The 12,122-nt window shown below is 35.0% G+C and overlaps 1 protein-coding gene across 8 annotated transcripts in view; it reads right to left on the bottom strand.

Annotated features, from left to right (window-relative positions):
* GOLGA4 (golgin A4) overlaps window positions 1-12,122 on the bottom strand; it is a 73,015-nt gene that overhangs the window by 17,463 nt on the left and 43,430 nt on the right. For all 8 annotated transcript variants that reach the window (XM_053935733.1, XM_053935742.1, XM_053935748.1 and 5 more), the window contains 4 exons: window positions 11,570-11,725; window positions 4,901-8,979; window positions 4,079-4,200; window positions 2,830-2,960 (listed from right to left, as the gene is read on the bottom strand). In XM_053935733.1, coding sequence (XP_053791708.1) covers window positions 2,830-2,960; window positions 4,079-4,200; window positions 4,901-8,979; window positions 11,570-11,725 — 4,488 coding nt within the window. The remainder of the gene's footprint in view (window positions 1-2,829; window positions 2,961-4,078; window positions 4,201-4,900; window positions 8,980-11,569; window positions 11,726-12,122) is intronic.

Below are 12,122 nucleotides of genomic sequence, written 5' to 3'. Positions count from 1 at the left end.
AGCTTCTATTCACTCCCATGATTTTTTCTATGCCCTCAGAAATGCATCAACAATTAATCATATCTAAAAAACTTTTTTCTTTTTTTATAAATGGTTATACTTCCCAGTTAAAAAATTCTCAATACCTGGCATATTAAGGGATAGTGATGGTTGTTCTTTTGGCTTTTGCAGATTTTTAAAATTTTTTTGTCCACCAAGAATCTAAAATTTTACAATTTGTACACAACTGTTTCATTTAATTAATCACAACTGAATGCACTTCATTCTTAGTTATAAAAGATAGTTGAAAGTCTGAAAAGAAATTAAAATCAAAATGATGAATGACACTTTTGTAAAAGGGACATACCTGTGAGCAAATATTTGGATAAACCCCTGATGAGAGATTATTCTTTTGAATTTAAAATTATTAGCAATCAAGGGCGGTTCCAAAATGCTACTGATCTGCATTAACAGCAAGGACTTATTGTTCTATATAGCATCTGGCATACTATGAAAATAAACTACATGCTATTTGGATTTAATTACAGTTATAGACTAAGACTTCAAAAAAGTTATATCCTATACTCACGTGGAAGGTATTACAACAAATGAAAAGATACATAACTGAAGTTAGGTATTTTATTTTTAGTTCATAGTTAGGCTTAAAATAAACTAGCTGGAAAACAGCATTCAATTTTTCTCTAATGATATAATTTAGTTGAAGAAAAAATACTTAGCTCCCTAATTAGAGGCTATACCGATCTAAAAATCCTTTAATTAGGGAGACTTTCATGAAATCTTACGTGATATAAGTTTTCATAAAAGAAAACAATACATAAAGTAAAAGTGGAGCACTTCACAAGCAAATCATGTGAAGTTTAACAGATGCAATGATTCTTGCTTGTCTTCGAGGATAAACAAACCAAGTTAGACAATTTTTAGCATAAACCATGTTTAAAATGCAACAAAGCAACAAAGTTATATGAGCAAGATTCATTCTTGCAACTGGCTTTAATTTTGCTTCATCTTCTTACCATTTGAGACGAAGTTCTCTGCACAATATGAAATTTCTCAAATGCACCGTAAACCAAGTCAAGTATAAGTGAGGTGATAACTGGTAACTTTAGGCTAAATCTGGTGATGTATATGTTCCTATATCTATCAGAGATGTCAATGAACATGATATACATCCAATTTAACATAAATATTTCTCAACTTTTGAGATGCTTGCAATACTTCTTTCAGGAAAAAAAAACCTCAAAAAATTTTTTTAATTCCCTAAAATTACAGAAATAAAAAACTCACACATATACCTATGAAAGACAGATACACAGAATACCCATGTATTTTGTAATTTAAAACATCAAACTACAGTTTATTTCAGTTCCAGGTAACTGTCATTGCCATCATCAATGAGATGCAAAAAAAGATAGTGTTCATGTCCTGCAATTGCATATAAGTCAAATTAGCCTAAACATTCAAGATCGTACAATGACTACATCATACTCGTTTCTGACATTAAAGATGAAAGGAGCAGAAAACACAGAGGAATTACACCTGCATGACTTGAAATCACATACCTATCTGGGCCTATAAAGTAAGAACCGGAATGGCAACACACTGCACACAGAGGTAAGAAAAATTTAAATCCTCCAGAAATGCATAATTTAGACCTATATTATGAAAAAAATCCCTACAAAACAAAACAAAAACCACCACCAAACAAACAAACAAACAAACCACATACACACAAAACCCTAAAAAACAAAAAACCCACAAAAACAAAACAAAAAAAAACAACCAAAAAGCCCCCCACAACCTCCCCAAAAAACAACCTTGTTTTTTTAATATCAAACAATTTTTCTAAATTAGGAAACAAAAGAAGGGGACTCTAAATGTAAAACCCTGCTAATGCTATTCATCCTGCTAGAAGTTCAAAAATCAGAGTGAAACATACCAGCCTGCTTACATGTTTGAAATTTTTAGTATGAAGCACTCAGTAATATTAAGTGCATAGATCTTTGGACTGGTAACTTATCACAAACAGTCGACTTACATCTTTTACTATTGGCTCTATTCATGGAATAGTCTCTTTTATTACACTATTTCTGCACAGAGGACTAAGATTAACAAATTTAAAGCCTGCATTCCAATATGATGTACAGTCTAGTGCTGAAACCATTTAATGTTTTCAACATGTACAGGCAGGACTGGGAAAATTTACTTGGCAAAAACAGGAGGTATGCTTGGTGATGTATACTTACATTGAAATTAGCTGGTAACTTCTGGTTGAAATACTACTAGAGAAAAAGTATGTCTATCTGCAAATATCATGCAGACGAACTGTTCATTACAAGCAAAAAAAAAATCTTTACTAGAATAAAAACTATGCAAACACTTTGCACCCTGCATGGAACAGAACCTTACTTTAAGGGCTATGGCACCAATCTCAGCAGGGCATCAGAGGAAGGAAATAGAGAATGAGACTGCCCCAAAACACTCTATTTATAAAAACAATACACCACCACCACCACCACAATTCTAGTAAAAGCTTAAATGTCGCTCAGTTTTTTCATTCCAGTCTGGAACACAAACTGCTCAAGGATGTAACGACTTAGCCATCTAACTTTTATTGAATGATCAAAGTTAGGGCTTAATTTCTGATGTCTTTTCATGCCCATAAGCTACAGAAACAAATATTTTAATTGCAAGCTAGTCACCAGACATGCCAAGTATAATTCAAGCAGTAAGACCTTTACTAGAAAGAATTACCATTTTTCTACCTAGATATGCAATCAAAAAAGAGTAATTTTGAAATTTATGTAGTCATATCACTTTTCAAAAAGGTACCTCAAGGATTTCTTCATATTTTTTCACAGTTCTTTTTAGATCATCATCTTTTTCAACAATTTTTTTATGCAACTGTGTTATCTCTATGTGATGATTTTCTATCAATTCATTTTCTACCTCCTGGGCTTTACCTACAAAAGAAAAAGTTAGGCAGTATTAAAAAAACATGGATTTGTTTTTTGGCATTTTAAAAATTATGTCATAACTGATAACAAGTCCAGAACTGCTGATGGAAATTTTGTTCTATTCAAAAATCTCAGGAGTAGAAATTATAATGATTCAGAATATTCTCTGGAAAAGTAAGTGTAGGATTTACTAAATTTAAAAAATGCTTTAAAGTAACTATAAGGAAAAACTGTCAGGAAAATTCATTTTTCCACACTATCAGTTACTATTATGTCCCTTGATCCTAACATGTACAAAATTTGTTGCCTGCAGTTTGGTACCTGGAGCAATTTTTTCTACCTGGTGCTGGAACTAGTTTCTAGAAGATGACAACCAATATTTATTAACTAATTCTATCTCCTACTCTGTCTATAGAGATGTGACTGAAACTTTTGCAATCTTCAGAAACTCCTCACCTGTAGGTGTACTTCTAGTAACTGGAATCAAACCATACCTTTTGCTCACTTTTCTAATCTCCAAGTTACACTATGGTGGCAAAAGACCGAGAAGACGAAGTATGTTGTACTCTAGTTATAATCACATTGTGTTATAATTAGACATCATATCCGGTTGGTACCTGTTAGTGGTTAGTGAATGAAGTCTGCAAGATGCAGCTAAGAAAACGCAATTCTGATTCTCAGATGGATCTAAGTTTCTCTCCAGGTGCCATATATTCAACAATGGAATGTTAAAGTTTTTACTACTGGAGACAAAGTAGCATTGCAATGGAAACTTACCAATGCACTTTCACCTTCAAAATTTTACTCTCATTTTCTTTCCTTTGAAAGAAAGATAGGTATCTATGGCTGTCATGGGCAACTCTTGCCATGGCATATGTAAAGAGTGCTAGATCAAAGATCCCTCCTGCAGAACAGCTACATATGCATTTTCCTAATTTTACTACAATTAATATTTAAGTTATTTCCTGAGCAAGACAAGTTCTTCCCCTAAGTTCTCTAGACATTCATAAAACACATGTGTTTATCACAGTAACAGGTAAAACTGCTCCCCCAAAAAAGCAATAACTGAAGATTCAGTTCTCTGACTATTTTACTAATTACGGTTATATTAATATTGCACTTACTGATTGTCTCTTTTACTGTTGTTTCCAATTCTCTCTCTTTTTGAGCCAGCTGAGTATTGAACTCTCGTATTAACTGCTTTAACGTGGAGTTGTGCTTTAACTCAATGTCTTCCTGTTCATATCTGTACCAAAATGTCAAAACATACAGCAAGGAAATATAACATTTCAAGAGTGTGTGAAAACACAAGGCAAGGGAAGAGATCTGGGAATTTCTTGAAAACTATTTTAGAATGGGATGGTTTTGAATTATATGAATTCTGAGAGATTAAGGGAGGCTTAACTTCCTCTCCTATCTAATTCACCTGGTAGGCATAGGAGTTTCATTTAAAAACAACCCAGAATTGAACCCTTCCAAAGATATGGAGTTTTTGCTGAGGAAGTTGAAGAACTGGAAGAAAAGAATATGGCATAAAAAGAATTTTTAGGGAATTTTTAGAATTGCTTGAGAAACTATTAAAAGTGCTAAGAAGTACACCGCATTTTCTGCAGTATGTATGACACAATTATTGATATCAACTGAACATGAAGCTCTCTCAGTACTGTTTTAATAAACTTTGTTTCTGCTTTGAGAAAAATAGAATTTATTATATGCTTCAGCAATGTTGAAAATTACCACCACTTGAACAGATCAGAAACAGAATTACTCTGCCAAATGTCAAATCTCTTTTCTTTCTGTTTCTCTAAGTCTATTTAGAACAACTAAAAAAAAAATCATTCATTATTTCCTTGTTTTAAACTGAGCTTTAGAAAAGTATTCTTGAGGTTTTAGTGGCTAGAGATAAAATACAGAAATGGTAACACTGTCAGGAACAAAGAATTTACCTGATTTTTTGCTCCATATCCTCTAATGACTCCTTCTTTACTATGTCAAGCTCTTGCTGATGTTCCTTTCGCAGAGCACGTATGTCTTTTTGAAGACGGTTCACCTCTTTATATAGTTTCTGTTTCTCTCCTTCAGTCTCTTCCAGTTTAGTCTGTAAGTCCTTCTTCTGGTTCTGCATATCAGCTAGTAACTTCTGCAGCTCCAAAACAGATCTGCACTTTTCTTCAGCATTTTCCTCAAAAGCTTTCGGACTGTCATTTCTTTCACCCAACTGTTGCTGTAGACATTTTAGCTTTTCTTCATATCTTAAAGTCATATCTTCCATCTCAATCTTAAGCATTTCATTTTCCTTCACTATATTATTTTCTAACTCTTTTATCTTCTGTTCTAAAGACTGATTGACTGCCTCCTTTTCCTGCATTTTTTTCTGTAAGTCTCCAATTATATTCTCCATATCAAGATTTTTTTGTTCTTTAACTTTCAATTCTTCCATACTGCTTGTTAAAACATTTCCACAACAAGCATGCTCATCCACTAACAATGAATATTTTTTTGTTTGCTCCTCAAGTTCTTTCCTGAGAATTTTGGTCCTACCCTGCTCTTCCTGACGGCTCTTCTCAATACATTCTAGTTTTTTAAGGAGTTCTTTCTGTTTGTTTTGCAGTTCTAGGTGACAGTCATTACTCTCTCGTTGTTCTTTCTCATACTTCTGTAATAATGCATCTTTTTCGGTTAAGCCCTTCTGTAACACCTGCATTTTCTCTTTGTATGCCTGTTGGACACTCTCAAGTAAGTTATTTTTTTCTTGTTCTACAGCAGCTTTTAAACTCTCTAGTTTTTCTAGCATATCCTTCTCTAATTCTGTGGAATCTCTTGTTGACTTAATTTTTTCTTCTAAGGACTCAATTTTGGCTTCTCTCTCCTGTACTTTCTGCTCCAACTTTTGTAACTGATCCTCCCTATCTTGCTTAAATTGCTGTTCCTTTTCTTCCATCTGAGACAGTAATTGCTTTCTAATACAATGTATTTTTTGCTCTGCTTTCTTTTTCAGATCAGCCAGCTTAGTGCTGTTCTCTGCATTCAGTCTCTCTTCTAATTCTTTCAGTTCTTCCTCTTTCCTTTTAAGTATTACTGACTTCATTTGATCAAATTCCTTCTCCTTTGCTTCAAAATCAGCTTTCAGTGAACTTATTTGCTTCTCAAGATTAAGCACTTTTTCTTCAGCCTTCTTAAATCTATTCTCCTTTTCAAAAGCCACCTTCTCTGCCTGATGGAGTTGCCAAGCTATTTCTTCTTTCTCTGTGTGTTTTTGTTCATTACACTTTTTAAGTTCCTCCAACAAGGAATCATTTTCTAAGGTTTTCTGAGCAATGTCTTTTTCTAGTTCAGCAAGTTTTGCTGCTTGTTTTTTTAACTTTGAGGTTAACTCATTTTCTTCCTTTTCCCTCCTGTTTTGCTTTTGTTCCAATTCACTTTTTAAACAATCAAGATTCTTGTTTTGTTTAGCCAGCTGTTCCTTCAGTTTATTTAGCTCTTCAACTTTTTTATTTGCTTCAGTATTGCTTAATTCAAGTTTGCTCTGCAAATCTTTGATAGTATCATGATTTTGTGTAAACCTGGTTTGTGCTTTCATCTTCCACTCTGACAGCTGGGCCATGCAATGATCTATCTGATCAAGAGCTGATGCTTTTTCTTGACTCAGCATCTCAACTCTGGATGATAACTCTTCTACTTGATTTAACAACTGCAACCGATCCTCTTGATGTTGTTTGCTTAACAGAGATATGGCTGCTTCCTTCTCTGTTAAACTTACTGTACTTTCAAGTCTAACATTAAGGTCAGTAACTGTTTTGTTGAGAGCAGACACTTCAGATTGTTTTTCCTGGAGTTCTTCCCTCATTGATGTGACAGCATTGATATTTTCAGATAACTCTTTCCTCAGCTGTGTTATGCAAGTTTCTTTCTCTGATGCTGCTTGCTGCTGATGTCCTCCCTCTTTTTGCAATTGTTCATTTTCTGTTACAAGTCCTGCAATGTCAGCTCTCATGGACATAATTAAATTGTCCTTCTTCTGCAGTTCTTGCATTGACTTTTGTAAAGAAATACCATCAGCAGAATGATGCTCTGTTATTTCTCTAAGCTTAGCTTCTAGTTCAGTTATCTTACTTGTTTTGATTAATATTGCTTCTTTAACCTTTGCAGTTTGACGCTCACAGTCTGCAATTTTACATGTTATTATGCCAATTTTTCCACTACATTTTTCAATTAATTCATTGCCTTTAGTTTGCAACAAAGCCTCAGCATTCTTCCAAGCATCTAACTGGGCTGTAAGTTCTCCTGACAACCTTTTAAACTCTGTTTCTTTTAGCTGAATTGTCTCTGTTCTTTGGTCATAATTTTCATGATCTTTATACTGAGAAGATTGCACAGTTTGCAGTTTTCCTTCAAGAGTTCTCAATGTACCAGCCAGCTCAGTAATTGTGGCTTTGTCCTTCTCTTCAACTGTTTTCTGTTTATTGAGTTGTTCCTGAAGTCCTGTCTGCTGTTTCAGGGACTGTTTAAGATCACTTTCCAATTTTTTCAACTGTGTTTTCATGTCACTTTCCTTATCTGACAAAGCATTCATCTTAGCCACTGACTGCTTTAGCTGTTCTTGCAATTCCTTCAGGCATTCCTCCCTTTTCATTCGTTCTTCCTTCAGTTGGATTATTTCTGTTCTGGAGTCCTCCTTTTCAGCACTGAAGATGAAAAGCTTCTGTTTCAGGTCTCCAACTTCCTGCTCTTTCTCTTGCAGCTCCATAGCATGTTGGTCCTTGAGCTCTTCAATCTGCTGATTAAGTTTCTTTTCCCAACTTTGGACTACTTCTTCCAATTTCCTTATGTGGTCCTCAGCAAAACTCTCTAGTTGCTCTTTCTGATTAGATTCCAGTTTTGACACTGCATCATTGATTCCAGAGGAGCTGGCATGTGCCATTTCAAAAATTTTAGTATGGAATTCACTCTCTTTCTGACTGAATTCCAACTGCTTGTTTTCAAGCTCTTTTTTTAGTTTAGCTTCCTGCTCGGCAAGTTTATTTTTGAAAGTTTCCTGCATATCTTTTGATTTCTGTTTCATTTTCTCGACTTTCTTCTCCTGATATTTCAGTTTACTTTCATACTCTCCTTGCAAAGTACTAATTCTCTCCTCTGCAGCTAACAGTTTCTGTTTAAGCTCTTCCACTTGCTTGTTCTGTAATTTCTTCATGTGCTCCATTTCATTTTCCTTCTCAGTCAGACTTCTCTTCATCTCATCAGCCTTTCTTTGTAGGTCCTTCAGCTGACATTCATATTGCTGTGTTAGAGTGGTTACTTTCTTCATATATTCATTGCTTTGCTCCTCTAGCTTTGCAGACACTTGGACAAGTTCAGCTTTAGATCTTTCTGCAGATTCCTTCATTTTCCGTTCATGTGCTCTTAACTCCTCCAAATGTCTGTCCTTCTCCTCCAGTGATTGTTTGAGCTTGTTGAGCTCCTCTTTGAGTACCTTCTCAACAACTTGAATAGACATTTCATGCTCTTTTAACATTGTTTCAATCACTTCATTGTGCCATTTCCTCTCTTCTTCCAACTTTCCTTTCAATTCTTGCTTAGCTTCACACACTTTACTATTTAATTCTGAGAGCTCTTGCTCTAAATCATGACGTATTTTTAATGCTTCTGATAGCTCAGAAGACAGAGCTTCTAATTCTATTTGTTTCACATCAAGTTTTTCTAATGTTTTTTCATTCATCTCTTCTATGTGTGCACAGAAAATGGTTTCTTTCTCTTTCAAAATGGTTTGTATCTCTTGTTGTTGTTTCTCTCTTATTTTTTCTATTTCAGTTATCTGTTGTTGCTTTAAAATTTCAAGTTTTTCTGTCCAAATCTTTTCTTGCTGCTGTTTCACATTCTCCAGTTCTTTACTGTGTTTTTCAACCATATCATTTATTTCCTTACTGTGCTGTTTTTTTGCAGACTCTAGAAGAGTATTTAATTCCTCTGACTGCTTTCTGTCATCTTGCAAATACTTTGCAAGAGAGCTTTCCAGTTCAAGAATCCTCTGTTAGAATACAGTTTAAAAAGAATATGAATATTCAAAAGGTAAAAATTTGATTATAAAAAATCTTACCAGGTTCACATAAGTACAGGTTACTTATTCCATTATTTTTAGTGAATGTCAACTTCTTCAATAAGCCTTTCATTCATCTGGTTTGTTCTCACTTTTGCTTCCATTATGGAGAGTTAGCTAATTAATAAAAAACTCCCTATCTCACTGCAGTGAAAATAAACACAAAAAATTGAAAATAACGTAACAAATTCAAATAAAGTAAGTAGTGATATTTATGAGAGGTATGTTCACATTTTCTTCTTAAACTAAAGTACCAACATATAGGATGAAAAATATAGGGAATTTACAATAGTATTATGGGGTTTTGTACGTACCTACTGATTTATCATAATTCTACCTGCCATGGAAATGCTGCTGTAAAGCTGTAATGCCTCTTCAGGCAAAATTTTGAAACAAGTATCTGGGAGTGGTGGAATAATGTACAAACTTGCATTAGCAGAAAATACAATCTTACTCATTACATAAAGCAAAGGATACTTCAAAAATTTAAGCAAATCTTTTTGCTTACTGTGGTGGTGCACTCCCCCCTCCTCTCAGGCTGCACTGATATCTGAGAAATGCTTGCTAGGCCTCAGCCTTGAAAAAACAGTACCTGGACTCAGCTCTTCCCAAGCTTACCAAAAACCCTGTCTCTTCCCAGGAACTGCTGCTGTATAACAAGCTCAGGTTTTCCTTACGAAAAGAACTGGAAACTATTTTTCTCGCTTGAATGGCATAATATCCCTGTTCTCACTTTCAAAGAAAGTGCCAACACAACTGCAACCAGGATGAAACACTGTTATGACTAAATCCCACTCTAGCGATCCTGTAAACAGCGGTCCAAAATGGGGCCCTTTGAGCTCTCCTGGACCACAGCAGGCTGCAACCAGCAATCCTCCTCTAAGTGGGACACCTGTCATTACTAGTGCACTCTCAAGATTTTTTTACTTGGAGGATCAATAAAAAAATTACGAATACTGGGCCAACATTCTCACTCCTTGAGGCTCAACCCTTCACTTGTTGGGGAGGTGCAAAGGCATCCGAAGTGAGTATTTCACTTACCTTTGAGGGGAAATTTTCACAGGCACCTTGCTGGCTAACTCTTTATGTCTGTGTACATGCACATGAGCATATGCTATAGCAAAGCTAGGAGAAATACTGCTTTCTTAGATTTTTAAGCACCTTAGGTATCTACGTAAGTTAGACCTGTAGTAAGGTTAAGTCATTGAGTTGTAAGCTAAGTGGAATGCTGCTAAGTGTTTTCTTTGCTAAGTTGCTAATTTTAACTTATAGGTTAAATGCTGTTAAATGTTATTCCTCTTTTAAATTGTTAAGGTAAGGTTGTAAGTTGAGTTAGGTATAAGTTAAGTGTTATTCCTTTGTTAGATTGTTAGGTTTAAGGTATAATTTAAGTCAAAATACTTTTAAGTTTGAGTGTTGTTAAACTTTTAGACCATATTTTCATCTGTGCTCTCACTGTTCTTTTGTCACAGGCACCTAAACACACACACACACCCACACACACACCCCGCACTAGACAGTTCTCAGTTCATTTCTGTTTGATTGCCTGGATTTTGTTTGAGTTTGTTGTTGCTTGTTTTTCCTTAGTGTGCTTTAACTGCCCTCTAAGTAGTAGACTGAATCTTGCCAACGAACTTTGTTGTGCTGTTCACCTACCTCATTTAATATTAAATCTGGTTTTCACTGATACCCTTGCTGCTGATTTTTTAAAGTGATTTCAAACACTCGTTTGTAACACTTACTAAAGTATCCTTATAAGCATTTGTAAGGTAGCAGTACCCAGAAATTAAACAGTCTGAAATTTAACCCCTCTTTATAACATACCTAAAAATTAAATAAATGGATATGAATTCATATCCCACACAATGCTATAAAGCGAATGTATTTCTATATTTTGCTGATGCCTTAAGTTTTAGCTTTCATATTTTTCAGATTCTGTGCTGCTTAGGTGTATAACTTTGAGCTTCATATTAAGTGTTAGTAAGCTCTCTTCACAGAGTAGATAGACAAACAATCCTTTTTCAGCTTGAGACCAAGGACAACCATTACAAGTTTCAGGCCCAAAAAGCATAAACAACAGTGGACTGAAGAGAGAAAACAAGACGGATGGGACTTCATAATCTGAAGCCGTAATTGGACAATTAACCCCAATATGCAAATGGACCAAAACTTATAAAAGTGTTGGTCCTAGTGACCATTTTGGATCCATCTTGGGTGTAGCCCTGGCCAGGTTCTTGTACTGCCCAAGGTGTGTCCTTTTAAGGCCTTTCAATAAATACCTACTTTATTCTCTTAGCTCTGTCTGGCCTCTATTCCAGATCAGCCTCTCAAGACATCATGCCTTATCTTAAAAAATCTTAATCTTAAAAAGAAAACTAGGGGCTGCACAATAACATGTCAATATATTAAACTTTTGTCACTTTAATCCCACAAAACCCAATCACAACAAATCACCATTTGTAAACTTGTCACAGTTAAAGACATACTTGTAAATGCTTGGTCTTTTGGAATCTTTACTCACAGTTCTACAAGTCTCTACTTCTTGATGCATCTTCTCAACTTTCTTGTCACACTCAGACTGTATGGCTTTCTTCTGCAGCTCTAATTCTTCTAAAGCTAGGGATTCTTGCTGCTCTTGCTCTTGAAGGACGTTTAAGCACTCACTCTGATTTTTTTCCTGCATGAAGAAGTACAACTAAACAATAAACTATAGTCATCACACCTTCAAGAACATTATGATAGGATATTTTCAAGTCAGTAAATAGGAGTCATACACTAATCACCTTTATTTTCTACACAAAAACAAATGGAGTTTGTTTTCAACTTGTGAAAACATCACTGCAATAAATCACTTTTTTTTTTTTTTTTTGAAACCCCTTGTGATAGATGAGTAATGTGATGATTGACTCTCACAATTAACAGACAAATATCATGTATATAGGTTAAGAAAAGTTTTATAGATTTATAGTTATGTTTTACCCCCTGCGTTGTGATCAAGGGACAGCTGGGGTTGGGACATTTGGGAGGGTTGGTTTGTCACTGTAGTGACATCTGCCCTCCAATCAGGATTTGAG

Source organism: Vidua chalybeata, chromosome 1 (genome assembly GCF_026979565.1).
Source record: "Vidua chalybeata isolate OUT-0048 chromosome 1, bVidCha1 merged haplotype, whole genome shotgun sequence".
NCBI lineage: Eukaryota > Metazoa > Chordata > Aves > Passeriformes > Viduidae > Vidua > Vidua chalybeata.
The sequence above is the reverse complement of the archived record's forward strand: the minus strand, read 5'-3'. Positions and strand labels throughout refer to the sequence as shown.